Raw genomic sequence first — 24,135 nt, 5'->3', positions numbered from 1 at the left:
ACTAAGCTTGACATTACAGCAGAATACTGAAAGCTTTATTCAATTAAGTTTTATATGGTTTGCCAAAAGTATTGGAAGCTTATTATAGTAAAATTATCCAATATTAGCATTTTTTATTTCTACAAGAATGCATAATTTCAATTTTATATAATATTTTGAATTCTATGTAACATAACAATTAAATGTACAATGCATATCAGGATATAAGAAGTAATGGAACTTTGATTGAGGAAGAAATGAAAGTAAACAGGAAGATTTCATCTGTGATAGATTCAAAACAATGCTTAAATCCTTAAAACACTAAACTGTGAAAAGGGGAGAGAAAAAAAAAATATATATATATATATATATATGACATGGATACAAAAATAAAAAAAATGAAACTTAACAAGCTGACAATGCTGATAGCTGACAACAACTGGTTGTTGGAAATTGACAATATATCACTGCGGAATTCAGCTAATAGACAGTTCACTGATGAATAAATACATGAAATATGGATGTCCATGTAAAACAACCTAATCCAGTAATCCAAGCTTTCTTTTAATATTTAAACCACAATTATGCAAATGTCAAATATCCACATCAGCCTAAATATTACATATCTTTTAGTGAGACAATTAAAAGCACATAACCTCCAGAAAATGAGCTCCCGACAAAGAGGGGTTATAAGGGGACTATCATTTTTCTCTCTGTCTGTATGTCCCTTTGCTCTAGTGGCTTTATTCCATTTGGGATGCTCTTCAAACTTCTTGGACAGGTATATTTAGCTCACCGGATATGACAACTTGAAAACCAATGTCATCTGCGTGGTGGACTTATTATCTGGTATGATTGCCATTTTAAGTATGTCAGTATACAAACTGAAAAACTAATTCATATTTCCAGAGCTTTTATTGTTTAAGTCTAATTTTACGTTCCAAAATAACAAACAAATTAACTTCGTATAAACTATGTCATTTTGCTCCAATGTAAACTTGAAAATAGGTCTAGGTCATTCATTTGAATAAATTTGATTGCCATGCATTCATCTAAGCATGCTACTTTAACCTACCAGTAGCCTCTTTGCTATTATAAATAGCTGTACAAAGGAACCCACCTCAATGTAAACTCACTGAAGACTTCCTCTTCAAGCATGTGAGTGAATAAAGGATTGAAAAATGTTTCATTTGATGTAAAAAGCTGACATAAACTCATTTATTAAAATTCAATATTAAATATAATGTATTGGTATTTAAAAGTTATAGTTTATATGAACAGAGAAATAGCACAGTTAAAAAGAGTGAAAAATGTAGTTTCCAAAGATATTTTTATAATTTTAAAGTATAGTGTAGGACTGAATTTATTAGAGTATAACTGTAATTTCAATGTCTTGAAAGGTAATATTTCTCAAATATCATTTAGGTATATAAATGGAGATATATGAAAGGTTGTTCTTAATAAGGATAAGTATAACTTATAAGTATAGCTCAATACACCTACTTATATTTACTGCAACAGTTTGTGACATGTAACTGAACGGATTAAGCAAAAGTACTATGAAGACAATGAAAATATATCCCCAGCAAAAATAAAGGATTTTTATTCTGTCAATAAAAACTGAAAAAATAGTAAAGAAAAACAGGTATATTATCATTTATTGTTCCAGCTGAGCAATTAAGTGTGTATGTTATTTGGTTCAGAGGCACATTTGGTCACTTGACTTCGAAGGCGGTCAACATGAACACCCTGTTTGACCTTCAATGTTTTCTCTGAACTGGCACATGAAGTGTCAGGCTACTGGCAATGTCCCAGCATTTCTGCTTGATGGAATGGCAGATGTAACGTTGATCCTGATATTAAGTGGCGTTTTAGTCTCCCAAACATTCTGCATTTGGCACTTAGCAGAAGTGACCTGGGATATAAATCGCAGCCAACGAGTTATTGACGAAAACCCTTCCTGTTTTTAGTTGGAAGCTTATTCTGTGATAGACAAATGCAATAGGTGGTTACAGTAAGCCTTCAAATGTTGCTCCACATCTGTGATTAGCAAGACATAATGATGAACCGGTTGATTAAGTACAATAAACAGAATTGCATCCTGTCTCTGACAGCATCAAGAACAGATCCACATTTTTATATCCTAAAGTGTCCTGAGACAGAGGCAGATTTTTACATAAGTAGACCCTTTTTATATGATTCCTATAAATCCTGTGCTTATAGACACTGTAACTTCACAAAGTAAAACACTGTTGAAATTCTCAACCACTGTTTTGAACTCTACCATTCTCTAAGAGTTTTGATGTTTTCATACTGAGTAACATATCTTTGGAATTCCTTGGGAGTTTTTGTGGTTTGAAGAAATTCTCTTGAGTTTTTATATTTTTCGCACTTAATGACATATACCTTTGAAATTCCCGATGAGGTGTTATGTTTTGATAAAATTCTCCATGACTTTTTGTGTTTTGATACCATGACTGTTGAAGTTTTTGTATTCTAGATTGAAAACCTACCAGCATTTTGAAATACTCCTATGAATTTTTGAGTTTTGACACCAAACAACACCATTGAAATTAACTGATAATTTTTGTTCAGAAACCTGAGTACCAGCATAAGAGTTTCAGGAAGCATTCCTTAACCATTAAACACCATCTTAAAAACCAGCACAATCTAACTCAGCATTACCTGTAATGTCTACAAATCTGTAGCTCCCCCATCTAATCACTACACAAACCAGCAGGATTACGTGTTACAAGAAACCACTTATATGTAATTAGTTTGTCCAAATCTAAATATGCATGTAATGCCGAACCCATCAAATTGGAAATCTTGCCATCATAAAGTAAACAACAAATTTTGATTCTGTCAGGAGCCTAAAGCAATATATAATGTATTGTACTTTTGTATTAACTGGGAGTAATCATCTGTTTACTTTGGTTTCCTTCAATAAATCCAGGAAAAACAAATAATCTCTGATTCAAAGTCATGGGGATGACTTATCACTGGGCCATGATATACAACAATCATGGGGCTTGTTACAGGACAATGATACACTCCATTGTGGGTGGGCTTATTACAGGAAAATGATATATAGCTGTTGTGGGTGGGATTATTACAAGACAATGATATATATTCTTTGTGTGTGGGCTGATTACAGAACAATGATATCCAGCATTTTTGGTGGGCTTATTAGATGACACTCAGCATTTTTGGGTGGGCTTATCATGTATATATAAATTACAGGACGATGATAAACACATTTTTATGGGGCTTATTACAGGACAATGATATATAGCCATTTTGGGTTGGCTGATTACAGGACAATGATATCCAGCATTTTTTGGTGGGCTTATCATGTAGGTGAAAATAACAGGAAAATGATCTACATATTTTGCTGGGTTTATTTCAGGACAACATACAGCATTTATGGGGAGCTTATTACAGGACAATAATATATAGCACTTCTGGGGAGCTTACTACATGACTGATATATAGTACTTGTGGGGAGTTTATTACAGGACAATGACATATAGCACTTGTGGGGAGCTTACTACATGACTGATATATAGTACTTGTGGGGAGCTTATTACAGGACAATGACATATAGCACTTGTGGGGAGCTTATTACATGACAATGATATATAGCACTTGTGGGGAGCTCATTACAGGACTGATATATAGTACTTGTGGGGAGCTTATTACAGGACAATGACATATAGCACTTGTGGGGAGCTTATTACATGACAATGATATATAGCACTTCTGGGGAGCTTATTACAGGACAATGACATATAGCACTTGTGGGGAGCTTATTACAGGGCAATGATATATAGCACTTGTGGGGAGCTTATTACAGGGCAATGATATATAGCACTTGTGGGGAGCTTATTATAGGACAATGATATATAGCATTTATGGGGAGCTTATTACAGGACAATGATATATAGCACTTGTGGGGAGCTTACTACAGGGCAATGATATACAGCACTTGTGGGGAGCTTACTACATGACTGATATATAGTACTTGTGGGGAGCTTTTTACAGGACAATGATATACAGCACTTGTGGGGAGCTTACTACATGACTGATATATAGTACTTGTGGGGAGCTTATTACAGGACAATGATATATAGCACTTGTGGGGAGCTTATTATAGGACAATATTATATAGCCCTTGTGGGGAGCTTATTACAGGGCAATGATATATAGCACTTGTGGAGAGCTTATTATAGGACAATGATATTTAGCACTTGTGGGGAGACCATTACAAGGCAATGATATATAGCACTTGTGGGGAGCTCATTACAAGGCAATGATATATAACACTTGTGGGGAGCTTATTACAGGATTAAGGATGATTCTAATACAGGTAAGCTAATAGTATCTTGCTACAATTCTTTTACTAGTTGTATTCTGGCAAAACTACTTGTAACTATGTTTATCAGAACAAGCACCAACGTGCATGGTATGCAAATTCCATTGCTATTTTGATATTAATGAACAGCCTAAGGTGGGGCATCAACACTATGTAATGATTGTGATGTAGATCTGTTTTAAAAAGTGTAGACAGAATGCTTCCAAACAAAAGAAAACAGAAATTCTCAAAGGCTAAAAATGGTTATTTATTTAAATACAGTATCAGTTCCAAGCATTAGCTAAAAGGTCTGCGACCACATTAGGTATATCGTCTAGCTGTGTAGGTTTTGTTAATCTAGGTGATAGATATGTTTGTCATCTACTGGGAATGTGCCTTCTGTGTACTAGCTGTAATCCTCTACATAATCAGTCTTATATAGCTTCATGTTCACTTACATTGCATATTACAAAGAGAAAGATTTCAAACTGCTGTCTATGGCTGTTTTAATGCCTCAGCGTTATTGATAAGAGAAAGAAGGGTGTAAAACAAAATAAACCATCTTCCACAATCCTACAGCCTTAACCTTCTACATCCCACAACCTTAACCTTCTACATCCTACAGCCTTAACCTTCTTCATCCTACAGCATTAACCTACAACATCCTACAGCCTTAACCTTCTACATCCCACAGCCTTAACCTTCCACATCCTACAGCCTTAACCTTCTACATCCTACAGACTTAACCTTCTACATCCTACAGCCTTAACCTTCTACATCCTACAGCCTTAACCTTCTACATCCTACAGCCTTAACCTTCAACATCCTATAACTTTAACCTTCAACATCCTACAGCCTTAACTTTCTACATCCTACAGCCTTAACCTTCAACATCCTACAACCTTAACCTTCAACATCCCACAACCTTAACCTTCTACATCCTACAGCCTTAACCTTCTACATCCTACAGCCTTAACCTTCTACATCCCACAGCCTTAACCTTCCACATCCTACAGCCTTAACCACAGCCTACAACTTAACCTTCCACCTAACTATAACCTAACCTTCAACATCCTACAGCCTTAACCTTCTACATCCTACAGCCTTAACCTTCTACATCCTACAGCCTTAACCTTCTACATCCTACAGCCTTAACCTTCAACATCCTACAGCCTTAACCTTCTACATCCTACAGCCTTAACCTTCTACATCCTACAGCCTTAACCTTCAACATCCTACAACCTTAACCTTCAACATCCCACAACCTTAACCTTCTACATCCTACAGCCTTAACCTTCTACATCCTACAGCCTTAACCTTCAACATCCTACAACCTTAACCTTTCACATCCTACAGCCTTAACCTTCCACAACCTACAACTATAACCTTCCACATCCTTAAATTATTTACATCCCACATCCTACAACCATTAACCTTTCACATCTTACAACCATAACCTTCCACATCCTTGAACTATTCACCTCCCACATCCTACAACTATTTACACCCCACATCCTACAACCATAACCTTCCACATCCTACAACTATAACCTTCCACATCCTATATCTTTAACCTTCCATAGCCTTCAACAGATACAAGCTTTCATTATATAAACACTAATCTGGAAAGGATCACGCATTGATCACCATAATATTACTGTCAAAAATACTCAACAGATTTCTCCAAAAACATATCTAGTGAAGATAGATGATGTAAGTCTGGTATATATATCATATATCAATATCAATAATGCAAATGAATGTTACTGAAGTCAGAGATCTCTGGTGTATCCCAGGCTCTGACATAACCTGATTAGTGTATATATAAGTACGATATTACTGATAACCAACACACTCAAGGAGATGTGGAGACCTACAAACAGTTTATGTAGTGTCTTATGCTATTACATTCAGAAGAGCATCAGGAATGTTTTCTCACACAAATGCATCCATTAAGTGTTTTACTGGCACATACATCAATAGAAATCTGTATAATTATTCCGTTTCCAAGATATGAAATATCTATGGTCATTACCAACACAGATAGTATATGTAATTCCCATCAATAAGAAATGTTTATACTAAAATAATAATCTGACGTTAAGTATCTTTTAAACTATTTCTAATTGTAATACCAACAACTTTATGTTTAGTATTGCAAATCTTACAACCTTGAAAGGTTTTAAGACTAAGAACAATTTTTCTTCAATACAAATCAGAAATGATTGACAATTTAGTTAAAAAGCACCAACACTTTGTTGCCCTCTAGTCATAGTCAAAGGTGAAAAGCCCAATCGTTCATTAATATGATTAACTGGACCAACACTAAACTACGAGACAATCTAACCCTATAGCCTCTATAACCACAGTGAAAGGTGAAATGATTAATCCTTGATAAATATGATAAAATGGACCAAAACTCAGCAACCATCTACAAGACAATCTAACCCTGTAGCCTCTATAGTTACAGTGGTAAGTGAAATGATTAATCCTTGATAAATATGATAAAATGGACCAAAACTCAGCAACCATCTACAAGACAATCTAACCCTGTAGCCTCTATAGTTACAGTGGTAAGTGAAATGATTAATCCTTGATAAATATGATAAACTGGACCAAAACACAACAACCACCAATCTAACCCTTTAGCCTATATAACCACAGTGAAAGGTGAAATGATTAATCCTTGATAAATATGATAAACTGGACCAAAACTCAACAACCATCTACAAGACAATCTAACCCTGTAGCCTCTATAGTTACAGTGGTAAGTGAAATGACCAATGATTAATTGATAGGATTAACTGGACCAACACTTAACAACCGCCTACCAGACAACCTTATCCTACAACTGCTATAGTTACAATGAAAATTAAACAATTAATCAGACTAACGCTACAAACTCAGACCCAAACTGAATATGAGATCAAAAAACAGCAGACACTAAATAAACACAGATACCGTGTCTCTAGTAAATATCTAGTAATCATAGCTTATTTTCAAAACATAACATGCCGACACTATGCATTATTTATTGTATGGCAGCCAAATCTTCTACGCACAGTGCTTTTATAAATTCCTTGGCTGGTATATAGCACCCTGTATTATTTATTAGTAAGGATATAGATGTGACTGATGGATTGGGTAAAATGTGTGCCTTGCTGGAGTCACTCACTACGTACAGAAATATATTACAACTGCTAGTCTTTAGATGGTACAGCACACTCTTTCTTAATCAACAATATAAAATTACATACATAACAATTTTGCATTTTCGTTTTTACGTGCATCAAGTACTTGTTCTTCCACTGATAAATTTGAATTCTTGCAGTTTTGCCCCGCTGAAGAAACGCTGATTCCACAAGCTCTGGAAATGTGCTATACTTATTCCCAACATTATTAAAAAATCAAGAATATCTCATTAAATTCTAAGAAAGTAATTAACCTCAGTATCAAACACTCCCAATTTCTACAAGACAAGTAGTTATAAAATTCTGATAGAAAAAAAAACACTGACATCACATCAATAACATGCGTTTATATAGTTAATGATTTATTATTAACTATTTTGATATACTGTAAAACAATTCATTTTTTGTGGGGCTCAAATTTTGTGGATAAATCAGGTTCAGAAAATCAAGTAGTACCACAATCCAGGTCAACCTTAACCTGTTTATCATTTTGTGGAAACACAAATTTGTGGTTTCTGAGTACCCACGAACTCAAATCACTCCCCACAAGAATTAATTATTTTACATAATATATGTTATGTTTCATTACTCAGAGTTCAACCATATGAATCATTAAGAACCAGTAGAATTTTTTTCATACACCTGTAATTGATTACAATCATACACCTGTATTTGATTACACACACTACACAGACAAGTGATCAGGGACTCTTAGCAACACATACATGTTTCAGTGTGACAAGATGACATATTAATTATGAGTGCCAGACAATCTCATGATCTGTATGTGACCATGGGCACATTATATCAGCTAGAGATGGTTTTCTGCTAACACAACTCCCGAACGAATACATTTTATATTGATATTTATTAAAAAAAAACCTACCTGCAAGCTTTGATGAGCAGGTACACGAAAGACAATATTAATATTCCATATCTCTGCCACATATCTGGGCACAATTTCCCTTGAACAATTGCAACACAGGCATAAAGGTAGATACCTCATTCAAATTACATTTTAGAATTACTTGTGGGTTCCACTGCTGGAGTCGAGACTAATTTCCAGTACACCATTATAAAATAAAATATAGATATATCTACATATGGTAAGTATCATCCACTATTGACATACATACAAAATGTTTCCCTATTAAATCCAACCATAATATACAATACATCATAAGTGGATTTGTTGACCCTAATAGGAATTATTGTGATAAAGGTGGAGTTATCTCCCTTCTTGGAATCTTGTGTGCCAGTGTTAAATAGGTTTGAATCTAGTCATCATCCTGGGAGATTTTGGGGATAGATGACATAGTATAGACATGGAAAACATGTCTGGATGACAAAAAAAATTTTTTTTTCAATCCTTTCCATTTCTTAAAATATTGTCATAATGTGAATTTACTTCTTTGCAGTCAGCCGAAGAACTTTTAAGTATATATACTAAACTAAAAGAAACATTTGATAAAATATTTGTCAATTTGTTGTTTTGCGTAGCTAATTCTTCTCGAATGAGGATCATCAGTTTAAATATCCATGTAATAAAAAGTGTCTGGCTAAAATCAAATACTTGTGAAGAACATGTGATTATGATGATCTAGTTGAACCACACCAACCAGCAGCTTGATAAAGTTACTACGACGCTTGAATGTTTACAGTGTTGCTGTTGATATGTCTAATTTTACCTCCATTTCAAAAGAGTTAAGAATTGTGATAACTACTATTACCTTTGTCTACATTATGAAATTATTCCCTTACATAATTAATGGCCTAGAAGTATCAGTATGATGAGTTGACCACAACTTGATGTGCCTGATATAATTATCTGCAGTGATATCTGAACTCAGGACCTATCTTAATTATCATCAGTTTGAGATTTAGTCACAAAAATATTCAGTGTTGAATCAAAATCCATAAAAATGGAATACAATGTAACTTAGATATGTAATGATTGACGAATCAACATGGCAAATAAAGCTTATTTTCGTCAACATTTACAAGCCATGTATCAACATTCTTTCCTTTTCCCAGATGCCTCTGTTTCTGATTTATTCTTTACGTATGCCATTGTCTTAATTGCCAGGTTGATCAATATGTGTTTGAAGAAGTGTGCTTATGGCCCAAGACAGATCACAAATTTCCTATGTTCTTATTCCTGTACAAAGCAAACAGTTAATGTAGGTACTGTTATGTTACGGTCTTTAATATTCCTGTATCATTTCAATAATATTGGTTTGCAGGTGACAGATGACAACCATGAAAAACAACAGATTACAGTAATGAACATACCTTTCCCACCCTGATGTAGAAATACAGGCCTAACATCGAATAATATAATAAGCTATTGTAAATACTGCACCACTTACTGATATACCAGTTTAACTGGTATATATACAACTACAGAAAAAGTTCAAAGTTACCTCCCTTTCATAATTAAGACACCATTAACATGCTTGCCTGTTTGCTGGCTTTATTGCCTGTGAGTACCCAGGGTTACTTTTGGGTTCCTTTGAACCAGCGTTTCCTTGTAGTAGCTGCAGCTGTTACCTTGCTGAACATCAGCTGGAGGCCCATTGCATGCTATCCAAATTGGGTTTTTAAGTGTTTCGTGTGGGTGGAACCATGACAGCACACGATTACCCATGAGCCTAACTCCCAGAGAATTTATAACTGCCCTGGGTATGGTGTAAGTGATGACACAACACAACAGATAATCACCTTAGATTGTGTTATTCTGATGTTCTAATCACGGAAACAATTTGAGGCCCTTATGCCATGCAACCACAGATAGCAACAGCATTATCTGTTGGATGGTTTAGCAGTTGTAATTCTTCATTACTTTATTAACAAATTTTATGTTTATCAAGAAATCTCTGACCTCAGTGACTTAAGGACTCGCATGTCGGAGTCATGGATTTTTTAACACTTTTCCTATGGGACACGCTCAAAGTTTGAATTTTGGAACTGGTGCACTGGACTCGCCTTAAAAAAATTCTCAAAAAATTATTGGACTTGTTTATAAAAACACATTGTATTTCAAAATTATAAAATTACCATCAAGAAAAAAGTAACGATACATTTCTTTTAATTGTAAAAGATCAATCATTAGAGCAAAATTTAAACACGTTGATAACGAATGTCTTGGAACCAGGAGAATCATTTCATTATTATACATAGTTCATAATACATTTATAACAAATTTAGGAAAAAAATATAGCATTCGTTATATGAAAATAAAGAAATAACAATATGATTGAAGACAAAATTTATTTGTTCAATTATCAAAAACACTTAATTAGTGGTATAACAATGGGTCGACTTATCGATGTATTGCAATAGCTTTGCTCTCGATAGCAATAGGTTGATAGCATAGTTTCAAGTTAATAACTATTGCAATAGTTTGTTCAACTATCGATTGTTAGCAATAGTTTTACAACTAAACAAAAGTGCTACTTGAAAGCAATATTTTTAGCGAGTTATTGCCGAAAGGCTGCAAGCCTTCGTTATTATTTTAAAGCATCTTTGTGACCTTGATTGAGGTAGCACTAAATACAAAAACGGCACAATCAATGGCTTAGAATGGAAACTAAATTTGAAGCACACTTGTTACATGGATGAGAATTTAAATCTTAAATGTTGTGTCTAATATGATGTAATTAAATCAACGAACTATAGTAGGGGTGGTGAATTCTTTAACTCCGGGTCCATGTTTTAGACCCATCCTTGAAATTATCCCATTTTGATTAACACAGCAGAATGTAGCAGCATTCCCAATAAGAATGCAAAAGTAACAGCCGCAGGACATCTTTTGTGTTACGTGAAAATTAATGACTAAGTGTCTCCCAGGACATCATTTGTGTTCCCTGAAAATTAATGACTAAGTGTCTCCCAGGACATCATTTGTGTTACGTGAAAATTAATGACTAAGTGTCTCCCAGGACATCATTTGTGTTACGTGAAAATTAATGACTAAGTGTCTCCCAGGACATCATTTGTGTTACGTGAAAATTAATGACTAAGTGTCTCAAAATTGATCACAATTTGACCGCAGTTTGTGTGAAATTACAGGTACCTTCATTAGGTAAACAGCTGTATTATCCTAATTTACTAGATCAGTACTATATCTCATGACACGGATCTACCAACAATGTATGAAGAGTGTCAAGCTTACTGTCGAATTAATTAATCAGGTTTTAAAACATAAAACAAGTTTGAAATAAAGAGGAAATACGCTAGATCTATTGTAAAACTAAGGCATTCATGAGAGTCTGGAATCAAGCTGTGTATGAATTTACAACCAATACCGCAGAATAGCACGTTTATATATGGAATAAATATTCTGAAAATACAATAAAGTAAAATGAATAACAGTGTGCAACCTACTTGCTTGCATGAAAATTGTAAATACTTTTCAGTTTTAGCATTTGCTTAATTGAGTAGTCTAATACATTTAAATGGTTAGTGACCTAGCTTTGTTTCTGGGTTAGAAAACATATCTTAAATGTATAAAAAACTATTGTGATAGTTTCGCAACTGTCACTTCACACTTTACAGTATTTTATTACTCAATACTACTTTGGTAGCGTTTTTTGCTTCAATAGTCACCACTAAACTTAATATTACGTTTTATATGTAAACATTCCAACCAGCCAGTGTTGGAGTTGTTTTGTGAATTCCTCAGATTTTGCCAATAAAACAGGCCCAGACAACGCAATATTATTCTGTTTTCTTTTTTCTAAAAGCCATTGAAATAGAGCCTATTCAACTGTTTCATACATAGCACCCTGATGCCTTTTCCTTTTTTGCGGAGAACTGAGGGCCAAGTACCATAAAAAACCCACATGATATGCCCATTTTTTAAAGAAAATAAATGTCCAAAGTGGGGTGTGTGTACATTACATAGCTAAAGGATTTTGAAGTTTGTTTTTTTTTTATGGAAAAATCAAAGATTCTGTGAGGCCGCCATCATTGATTTTCGGGATTATCTGGAACTCCAAACTGACACAAAAAGGATTTGACAATTTATTTATGAACAACAATAATAAATAAGATAAGTACTGTTTTAATGCACTCTGTCCGAGTCAATATCATGCAAAATCGTGACGAAGTGTTTATAAATGTACCTGCATACATTACATAGGTGCACACATTATGTGGGTTTTATGGTACTGTTTTAAATTCTTCTGAGAGTTTATGCCAGTATTTCAAACTTCGCTGCAATTTTTCTTTTTCTGTATGGTCCCGTTGCCAACTTCATTGATAATTTGATGCTTAGACGGAGGTGATGGAGCCATTTCAAAACTAACAACAACTGAAATAGTATTTGCTGTTTTATTATTTGATAAAAAGAATTTATAACTCTGAAGTCTAACTACAAAAGAATACCTGAGATATGTATTAAAAGACAATTATTTTATTTACGATTACCTTACCTGTGTTTGATACTTACCTAAACACAAGTATTAATAGTCATATACGTATGCAAGACACATGCTACTGTGTCAGAGTGATGGTGTCACTGTGACGTGACGAATGCCTGAGGGCCACTACGTTATACGGTCACTAATTAGAATTAATATTTACCTGAGTGGACCTAGAAGCTGCTTCGTTGTAGACAATGATTCGCTATGTGAAATTCATTATACATTTTGAAATTTACACACAAATGATAGGGCAATTGTTCGGGAATGAACAACACTATGTTATAGCCTTTCAACATAAGCATGTTTATTAAAGACATGTTTTATTGTACTATGATAGCAATGTGTAAATCTTTGTACATACACACAAAAAAAAAAAAAAAAACCATAAAAACATTGCTGCCCTGACTGAGAATTACAAAACCGATATCACAAACAGAGATTATAATGCTCCTACTTCAAAGTTAATCCAAAAATCAATGATCATAATGTCAAAACATTTTCTATTTCTGTCTCTAATCGTGATTTCTGAAGTATCAACATAAAATCCAGCAAGACTTATCATGAAATTATAAATGCGTTCCTTGCCGACCGACTGCGTAGCTTTGTCATGTTTCCAAGTATTTAGCCATATACCTTATCGGGTAAAATCAATAATCAGTTATTAGTTAAAATGTTCTATGGATTTTGATGTAGTTAATTACATAATAAGCTGACTTTTATTCTTCAATATTAAGAGAAAATTAATGCATTCTTCAATAGTTGCAGTGATATTTGTTCTTGGATACCTCAAATATCTCAATTATTAGCTAGAATTTGTATAAGAATGAAAAGTGTTGGTGTTTTTAATATCAGAAAAAAATCAATTTTTTTTTGCTAATACATAAGAGAGTAGCATCAAGACAGAGATGATTTTGTAAAATTACAGTGACCATTACATCAGTCGAGATTAAACGATTTGTTGATCAATTACATTGAAACATCTTCCTACCACTTAACTGGTCACGTTTTTTGTATTGCCTGTATCACAAGAAGACTCAGATGCATGCTTTGATTTGTTTTAGCCTCTTAAGCTTGCATAGCTGTCAACTCTCCTGAAAATTGCGCGAGTCTTTCAGATTATTTTTTACTTCCTCTAGGAATTTCCCATTGGGGCAAGTCTCCCAGAGTCCACCATTTTCAGCAGCCATTCAGCTTTGCATTGTCAATCTTGGCTACACGATGTACTAGACATTATAAGTCACATTAATTGGAGGGAGACTTTGCTTAACACAGGTCTAGGGTAAGCATGAACCACCTAGTACAAGACAGCTGTAAAAGGGGCCAGGTCTTGTGAAGTGTTATTAACATGTCCATGAGCTTCTCTGAAGCAATTTGTTTTATGAAACTGACAGGCTAAATGTGGACTACAAATGTATAATTTATGAAAGCTGACAGGCCGTGAGTGAACTATAAAGCTATAATTTATGAAACCTGACAGGCCATGAGTGGGCTATAAAGCTATAATTTATGAAAGCTGACAGGCTGAAACTGGACTATAAAGCTATAATTTATGAAAGCTGACAGGCTGAGAGTTGCCTATAAAGCCATGATTTTAAAAGCTGACAGGCCATGAGTGGACTATAAAGCTATAATTTATGAAAGCTGACAGGCCATGAGCATACTATAAGCTATAATTTATGAAAGCTGACAGGCCGTGAGTGGACTATAAGCTATAATTTATGAAAGCTGACAGGCTGTGAGTGGACTATAAGCTATAATTTATGAAAGCTGACAGGCCGTAAGTGGACGATAAAGCTATAATTTATGAAAGCTGACAGGCTGAGACTATAAAGCCATAATTTATGAAAGCTGTCAGGCTTAGACTATAAAGCTAAAATTATAATACAGGTATATAACAGCAGTTGTTAAATGGGCACATACTAATCAAAGGACAGGATATTAAATTCATGAAGAAATCAAAATTGATCAATTCTGGAACAAAAACCTAAATACAAAATCCCTATTACCAGTTCATTATGAATATATGTAGTTACAAGTGTTCACACATATAAGGCTTTCTGATTTCAGCTGTTAATTTTCCAAAAGATCTTTTTTTTATTCATCTTTTTAAAAACATTAATTGTGTTCTCATTTCTGGTATCAAATTGACTATGTAACTAAAGCTTTTGCAATTAACAAGGATGAAATGCGAAATACACTCGCCTTTCACCCCGATATCCATGGTTTGACTCCATAAACAGACGTAAAAGGTAGAGGGTCATTGTGACATTTCTCCACCAAGAGTCGACCTAGTGGCACTTCCATCACCAACTCAACCTCCTACCAAAAGACTACTGCACCTCTAAGGTTGATTGAATGAGGTTGTGCCTCTCACCTTAACATCCACAATTTGATTCCCTAAATAGATGTGAAAAGGCATGGAGTCATTGTGTCAACCTAGCTGCCCATCAATCACCTGCCAAATGTCTTATCACTTGACCTCTGTACCGGGAAGGTCGTGCAAAATAGATTGTTGAACACATAACACAGATGATAATGCTAGGTTATCTTCTATAACTCGTACTTCTTGATGTGCAAGTGCAGTTATGCTAATAAGTTTGTCAGAGACCACTTATCAAAAACTTCTGAATTGATACTGTCGTACTCATTGTATGTATTGTATATCGTCTTACAGTAACCAAAGGGTCAATTTTACAAGGAAGAGAATACAATACTAATATCAACTTAGCAAACTTCACAGATTGTTGATTTTTATATATTGCCCAGGAGCGAGGTCTGGTCTTGAATTTGGGTACAAATGGACAATATTTCTATACCCAAAACAGCCCTGATAAAATTATACACAAAAATATCTTGTAAATTATCATTAAGTTATATGTATTTTGAAGAGGTATTAGTTGTCTTTCAGAGTCATGTCTTGCACTAGCATGTGGACAAGTATGCATTTTTAGGCTGAGTTAGATGAATTTATTGCCTTGTGAACAGCCAGGTCATTTAGAGGTGGGATTTCCTAAGAGAAGCTGGTTACTACTGAAATGAACAACAAACAAGAGGCCCGTCACATGTTATCCTTAGCAATCAGGGTAAATTTTATTGCCTTGCAAGGACACAGCCAAATCAGCACTGACCGATTACGTATACCAATCCTTTAATCAACTGGGCTATTGTGGCACAAATATACATCTTTATATATAAATAGTGGTTGATCAAAAAATATGTGGGCCATGACTTTCAAAAAACTGCAAAAACAAAAACTTAAAAGGGTTATTAACCATTAATGTTTAATGACACTGACCAGTCCAGGTCCAAGTCCAGTCAGCATCACTTTATGTGTCATATCAGACCAATGTATTGATTGACAGGCTGTCAAGGTGACACAAATATATAACAGACACATTCTTAATTTCCTGACAATCTGATATATAAATAAATTAATGTTTTCAGCTTCGATGACTACCAACTCTCAGATTGTTGTATTATGGTATGCTTCACACCAAATTTACCTAGGCTAATGAATTGATAATGAATATTCAATTACATACTTGTTCTATTCAGCTCTATTATCACTATAGAGACATACATATAAATGCCACAAAGGAATAATTAATAATTATCAAACTACTCACCACAACCACAATGTATTGTGCAGGTATTGTGGTTGACATGTCAAATTTATCCATCGGTCTGGTTTTCACTTTTCCTAACGACCGCTTTATCCTCTCATGGAACTCTTCCTTCCATCCAGTTTTCATTTTAACCGACTGAACATTTTTATTAATCCCAATTTTTAGCCAATTGAAGGGTGATACACGTGTTTTGTCGACACCTGGTGACAATGCGAACAGACTGCTAGGATCGTATCCATTATTCGAAACCTGTTGTCTCACAATATACAATCCATCAGAATTGATACCTGCGCCATTTTCCGAACCTGCAGATAAGACAAGTGTTACTGTACTCGGTAAATCACATCAGTGCAAACAGCAGAATACAGTTGACAAATTATTACAAAAATGACACGACAAAAGAATGGAATATAACCTTACCTGCGTATGTGCTGCATAGCATAGACACGAAAATAACAACAAATGAATGTTGTTTCGTTATGTGAGGGCCCATCGGCACGGCCAAGCGCTGAACCAGGCTGTTTCAGAGTGTGTATTCTAAAACATGACAAACTGCTGTGCAAATATATATCACTACGCGAAAAGATATAGTTCTATAAAATGACATTATATTAATTGACGAGTAATTCACCGAAAATGTATGACATTTAGTTACAGTTCTGTCACGTTGTTTTACAGTTGAATGCAGTTACAGAAATGGATATGATAGAATACTTCACACCTGGCGGAGGAATTCAGTGTAGCTTGACGTTTGTAAACATTGCGGAAAGACCGAAAACGTTCCTTTCAGCCTCCGAAGCGAAACAACCCACTTGTGTGTGTTTGTCACACAGAATCAGGTAGATGAAATGGAAACACATTAATTTTACAAATGATTATTGAGCAGGTAATCTCCTCGATTAATAAAAAATGTAGTGTCACGAGAAACGATCAATAAAACTGGTCATTCATGGAAATTATTAAAATTAGGGCCCTTGAATTTAGCACGTGGCAGTATTGACAGTAGTGACGTCATATATAGCGGGATTCGCCACGAGGTTACATTGGAATGGGGACGTGTTCAAGGATGCCCCGTCATTAGATTTAACGAATTTATTTAATACCATTTATAATTATAAATAATAAATTGATTTTAAACGGGTATTAAATTTCCACAGATTTTTCTTATATTACTCGAAAAAACCAAATCAATGTCCAGTTTAATTGTGCACTGTGTCATGTATTCGGAAAGTGTCCCTTTTTTTCGTAGCGGGTTCCAACGAACGATTAAGATGCTATATCCTACGTCGTGTTGATCCGAGAAACCCGTATCTGTATCTACGATCGATGATTGTGTTCATTTTCCTGATATTCAAAACTTTTAAGTAGATGATCCGCCAGCTGTTATCAGTTGTCTCGCCCTTTAATATTCTAGCGTATATGTCACTAATGTAGTATATCCTGAAGCGTTAGAAGTTGATTTGTGATGTGATTAGATGAACAATGCTGCACGTCGTGGCTATAGAAAATGGCTCATTCCGTTCGGTTTTGTCATCCATAATATGACTTTAAAACCTGTCAAAACGTAACTTTATATATGAAACCTGTCTCGAATTTTAAATTTTTGCTCGCCTAAGGCTTGCAAAAACCACGCAAAATCTTCGAACATTCGTTTCATAATGTCTCTTATAAAATGAAAACTTATGTAATCCTATCTATAGAAGATATTTAAAGGTTTCCTGTTCAATTAAGCCGAGTCCGTCATTCACTGCATGTTTCAACCACTAACTCGGAGCACTCTGTGGGTGTGGCATGTTTGTCAGCTTAATTTTGTTTTGCTCTCATTGAAAAAAGGTATGCAAGAATTCTGACTCCATTTGCCCATATATTGAATATGCAACTAAAAAACTTTTTTCGTAGATTTTCATAGTAATAACACAGACAGATATATAAACACTGCTTTAAATCAACTCATGTAATATATAAACAACCATACAACTAAACTTGAATGTTGTTATTTTTATTAATGGTAAACAATAACGATCGCTACCAACAAATCTTTCATCTAATTTCCCGTACAATCCACCGGTTTGCTGGATTTCTCCGTAAGTAGTGTGCCTCGCGTAGTGTCAACACAGAAACATTGTCCTGTCAAAGAAATTCGTAAATTTCTTTTCTATATAAGTAATGCGTATTTGACATTTCACAATTATGAAGTTTCAACATGAAAACCTTTTAATATGCAACAGAAGCATAAGTATTTTGTATTGCAATAGAGCTCTATTATTCGTTGTCATTAAGGTGATTGTTTCAGATTTTTATGTAAAACAGCGTTAATTAAAACATTCAAATGATTCGAATTCTGACGATTATAAATCTTTTAAAGATTTCCAATGGGACGATATAGATACCCATGCACTCACCCTCATTGTCGCATTGGTGTGGAAGGTAATTTCCATGAGAATCGCACTTTGGTATCCATTGTCCCTTCCAAACTGCCATATTCATAAGACGAGTTTGTCTGTCCATTTCACACGTCAAGTCAAAATCTAGCAGACGGGCTAAAAAGTAAAAGTACAACAGAAAATTTATAACTCTAAATTATTAAAAGGCGCTATTTACTTGTGTGTCTTTTGTTCAATCTTATATTGATAATACAGACGCATCGGTTAGATTCTGGGTCATTGTGACCTAGTTTTATTAACAATACTAACCAGCAAGTGCCTTTCTCTGTACCATTGTATCAGTTGACTTTTGGTTGATAAGCTGTTGACTACTACAATCCACGGCTCCAAGTGTCTTGCTAGTCAGAAGCTTCCCACTTTGAGTATCCACACAAAAACACTGGCCTTAAAATCAATATACATCATAGTTATCATAAAGAATCATTTTGCTACATCCATCACACGGGATTTCTCGGTAAACCTGAACAAAAAGGTTAGGTCCTCACCAGAAAGGCGCAAATGATTCTCATTGGTTGTCAGTGTAATTTATCGACACATTAAAAAGTAGGCCCAGGTATTTCCAGTAGGGTTTTATATATTTTTTTTTAAATTCGCGTGGTTTTCCGATACCGGAAAATTAGTAAGAAGGGCGATAACTCCATTTTGGAAGAAATCCCAATCTGTTTATAAAAGCCTCCGAGCATCGTTGGCCTTAATTTATTTTCATGGCGGTAAAATGTTTCTTCTATTCATACAAAAAAGGACTATGTTATCGATAACAAAACACAAAAAGACACCATGAAATTTTTATGAGCTGTCGTTTTTTTGCTGGTATTTTCTTGTTTGATCAAGATAAATGTGCATACATAACGATGTGTTTGAGCTAATGTCCATTCTGAATGTCAGCTGTGGTCAGTGCCTTTGTGAATGCAGGTCAATTGACACGAGTATTTATAAACATGAAACGTGTGCAATCTCCTAAGACACATCTTTATCTGAATAGCTTTAGTATCTAAATATGTAATATTTTGATTTTAATTCTTTATTGTAAATTTTACTTCCCCTAGATCAACCAATCAAAAAATCTATTGTTCAAATCCAAACAAGAAATGTTACCATCGGACACCTTCTTGTCGATTAGTGGTCATTATTTCCACTATTAGAGTAATTAAGTATAACACTAAATCAGATTTCTAAATTTTGCTAAGCAAAACTGATATCCATGGCTTACAATTTGTTTTTTTCCACAGAAATAGAGGTTCCTTCATTTAATCATTTTCTTGCGGGTTGGTGCTCCTTAGAGTACCTGTTGGATACCTCAATGAAAACCATGGGACTCGCTGAACTTCGTCTGTAAAGGACTGACCGAGATCTCTTTCAGATTCCTAAGAAACACCAGCCACTTTGTGTTGAGATCTAAAAGCGCCTGCAACAGCTTTAAAGAATGAAAGTAAGGAACGACAACTCTCTGTCTTATTTATGACCGAGATCTCCGATTTACTCATCTTAGTATTGTTTTTGTCGCTACCTAGTGCATGTTGAAACTACTTGTAACTTTAAGGCGATGTCAACACAACAGGAGAAATATTTCAGCACTCAAAAGAAAACCACAACTTTAGATTCTGTTTATCAGAGTTTCCGAACAACAGTTCTGGAAAGTTTTTCGCCTATCAGACAAGCTGCCAATATGTACGGAAAGAGCAATCCTACCTATGTTGTCGCATTGGTGCACAACGAAGTTACCAAGGGCGTCACACACGGGTGTCCACTGACCCTGCCAGACGACCATGGAAAGCAGTCGCGCGCGCCTCATCTGTTCGCACGGGGTATTGTGGGTCATCATTGAGGTCAACCATCGGGCTAGTAATAAAGAAAAGAAAATGTTCAAGGAAGGTAAAACCAACTCCTTATTGATTTCACTTTCAGCTGCAACAACATTTCGATACCATAATCTTTAACTCATTGAAAATTCTTCGGTTTGTAGTTTCAATTCATAACAAAACAAGCATCTCGCGAAAAATAAAGCTAGATCGTTCTGGGGAAATATCACGAGCTGTCTTCCTTGATCTGTATGACATTAAGATCCATATTTTCTAATACTTACGTTCTCGGGGAATATGGCAGCGGCCATACCCTAGACTGACCATCTCACCGTGAGGGACACATATCAGACCTGGTTCGCACGTGCCGTATCTGGAAACCCCGTCAAGTCCTGGTTGAGCTTGGCATGATTCGCCAGCTTGCTAAACCGGAAATAAAAAAACATCTTGTGATCTTTCAAATTGCAAATTTGTTATCTTTATAAAAGAGATAAAAACTTGGATTAAGGTAACTAGAAATTAGGAAGCAAAGATCGGGAATTTGAAAGATAACACTGCCATTATAAGGGAAAGCCAAGTCAATAATATTTTTTTTATTATTCCCAAATATGTATTGAAGATCATAGATATTTAACCCTAGATGCCGCACGACGGCGCCCGTGACGTGTCTAGCGATCCGCCATCTTGAGCAGGTATTGTTCAAGCTGTCAAGTTATTATCATGTACAAACTGATGTTCTACAGAATGTGTGCCTTATCCGATTTACCTTTGTATGATAGGGCCTATTCATTTTGACTTGTAAACATATATATAGTTCTGAGTAGTAGATGTCACTGTAACAGGCAGTGTTTCAAGTAATGATGAAAGGGCTTTTTGAAATACTATCATGAAGTATTTGACCAGCTATACTAAGAGATGGTCATTCGCCTGATGTAGGGAGTAGTATTTTTTTATATTTCACTGTAACATGATGTTGTGCACTGACGTGTGCAAAGTAGTGTGATTGATTACAGTTACCTTTTGTGTTTGACAGTAGTTTCATTTTGGTCACAAAATAAGCAACTAGCCTGTAACTTGTACAATACATGGGCTTATAACTGATGAATACAGAACATATAGACAGAAGACATGATTTGTTGACTGGTTTATGGTATCATTGCTGCATATGTAGAGAGTGTATTCTTTGTATTTGTCTGGTTCAACATGGGACTTAAGATAAAGTAGTTTGCACTTCAAGCAAGGTTACACTGTACTTGTTTTCATTATTGTCTTGAATGATGTGATTGTTGTTGCATCAATTTTTCAAACAGTTATTGGATTATAGGTTTACCTTCTCTGCATATGTATGTGAATGTTCAAGCGAGATCCGATTGTATTGTTTTGCTGTGGCCTCCGCATTCCTAATGCACCAAAATTCAAGAAAGTAGCCAGTGGGATTATGTTATTTATAAATTACTCATATAAATATCAAGGCATACTTTTATTGTGCACTTGATTTTCTTGTGTCATTTTGCAGATTCACCCTGCATATTGTTATGTATTGAAATGTGAATGAAAATGTCTCTTAGTTTCATGTTTTTCCTAAGACTCCCACAGTCACACTGCATGTGACTATATATGATATCAATTAATGCATCTCATGGTCAGAGGCTGTTAGCTGCTGTGTGGTACTTTGCATTCAGTGTTCTGCATGCTGATATAACTTTTAATAGATTGACATTATGTATTCACACATATTATTCACTCTACAAATTAAGTGCCTAAATCCTGGGGTATATTGCTCCTTACCCCAATCCCCCTTAAAATGAGGTTCAGTAAAGACAGTCGCATGAATGAAACTGATATATAATTAATTGCACTTTGATATGAAAGCCATTAAAAAATAAATTCATTTTTGGGGTGAACACCTGTCCAGGGACTAGGTCCATAGGTCCACATGGTCGCTTCTATATAGCTTTTTTTCATTGCCACAATCAAGTTATTTATTTATATTTTAAAAAAGGATAAATTTGAATAAAAGGCTATTTTTTATATCTTAATTGTTCTATTTTATTGGATTTTTTTTCGGTGGGTTGGGTTATTTTATGTCTGTCTATTGTTAAAATTATCCTATGCAAAATAAATGAGGAGTATTTTTTTTTCAATAATTTTTACATTTTAAATATTTCCGTTATATTTTTCTTTAATTTTGATTCCTGATAACCCTACTTTAAGATGACTACAGCATAGAACTTTTTCCCAGCTTTAAAATGAAGTATTTGTGTTGATACGTGGGTTAGTGACCGAGCTTTTTTTCAGTGAGATTTCTAGCATGAGGCCCACTGTGTAGCTATGGTTTGGTGCTAGCGGCAATACCTTCCCAAGATGGCGGCGCTGCAGACACGTTGCCTCAACAGTCGCGGATAGGCCGTGTAGATTCTTACCGTTGTATAATTGCAAATCAAATCGTTTCGGATGTCGATTCCAGACTACTGACTTTTTGACTTTGAAGTATGTTTTTACATCTTTTTCGTATCAGTAGTTCACGATATGCTCTTGTCCGCTGATTTAAAAGTGGATGTAAAATAATTGTTGTTCAAAGATTTTTTTTTTAAATGGAAGAGAATGAAATTACCATTCTGTTTGCTTTTTGTTTCCGTAGGCTTTTTTACGTACCTTGGCGCACACGTCGTAACAACCGCAAAACCCACCGTTTTTGATAATCGTCCCTTTACAATGTAATGGGAGAGAAGGCCCTACAACGGCACAAGTTTCAGGACCGCAGCTTAAGGCGGTCGCGGCGCTAATAATTGTCCATACTAAAATGTAATACATCACTACTAGCCGATGCTAAGATTGTTAAAAGGCAGACACTAGTTATACAAGCGTTTATGCGTTTTAAAGTCAGGACAGCATACTGATAGGTAAAAGCTTATCATTTGATTCAAGCATGCCAGAGATAAGGATGTGACCTCGTCTTGATGATTACAACAGATTGTGGACGAAGAAATCAGCTTTTATATTGAACTATCCTATTCCATGGTGATAAGATCGGTGTCGCCTAACTAATGGAAGGGCGTCCTTGGATGAGATAGCTCGGAGGGCGATATAAATTGCTACATCTAATGGGATAACCCCACCTCGTTCTTGAAAATAATTTCGGTAAATGTAATTTTCTCGGTTTGCCATTAATGCCGCATCTACATAAGATACGAAACGAAATATTCAAATCTTCGACTATTCAATTATTGAAAAACCAGAGGGATAATTTTAGGAAGCACCATATAGATATATATCTATATTGTATGAAACTTTCTTTTTGAAAATTTTAACATCA

At 35.0% G+C, this 24,135-nt stretch overlaps 2 protein-coding genes across 2 annotated transcripts in view; both read right to left on the bottom strand.

Moving 5' to 3' along the window:
- LOC132563698 (receptor-type tyrosine-protein phosphatase R-like) overlaps positions 1 to 17,076 on the bottom strand; it is a gene marked incomplete at its 3' end in the record, with an annotated part of 39,224 nt that extends 22,148 nt beyond the window's left edge. The window contains exons 1-2 of the mRNA XM_060228450.1: positions 16,997 to 17,076; positions 16,577 to 16,881 (exon numbers count right to left, since the gene is read on the bottom strand). Coding sequence (XP_060084433.1) covers positions 16,577 to 16,881; positions 16,997 to 17,069 — 378 coding nt within the window. The remainder of the gene's footprint in view (positions 1 to 16,576; positions 16,882 to 16,996) is intronic.
- Positions 17,077 to 18,620: 1,544 nt separating this feature from the next.
- Positions 18,621 to 23,633, bottom strand: LOC132563697 (uncharacterized). The gene is made up of 6 exons (XM_060228449.1): positions 23,475 to 23,633; positions 21,104 to 21,242; positions 20,710 to 20,859; positions 19,270 to 19,404; positions 18,979 to 19,116; positions 18,621 to 18,703 (listed from the first exon to the last, which is right to left on the bottom strand). Exons 1-6 carry the CDS (start codon positions 23,631 to 23,633, stop codon positions 18,621 to 18,623), a joined length of 804 nt encoding a protein of 267 aa, XP_060084432.1.
- Positions 23,634 to 24,135: the final 502 nt, after the last annotated feature.

The sequence above is a fragment of the Ylistrum balloti genome, unplaced genomic scaffold (assembly GCF_031769215.1).
Source record: "Ylistrum balloti isolate Yb309-2 unplaced genomic scaffold, AGI_CSIRO_Ybal_v1 Utg371822, whole genome shotgun sequence".
Classification (NCBI taxonomy): Eukaryota; Metazoa; Mollusca; class Bivalvia; order Pectinida; family Pectinidae; genus Ylistrum; species Ylistrum balloti.
This window is presented reverse-complemented; position numbering and strand designations above follow the sequence as displayed.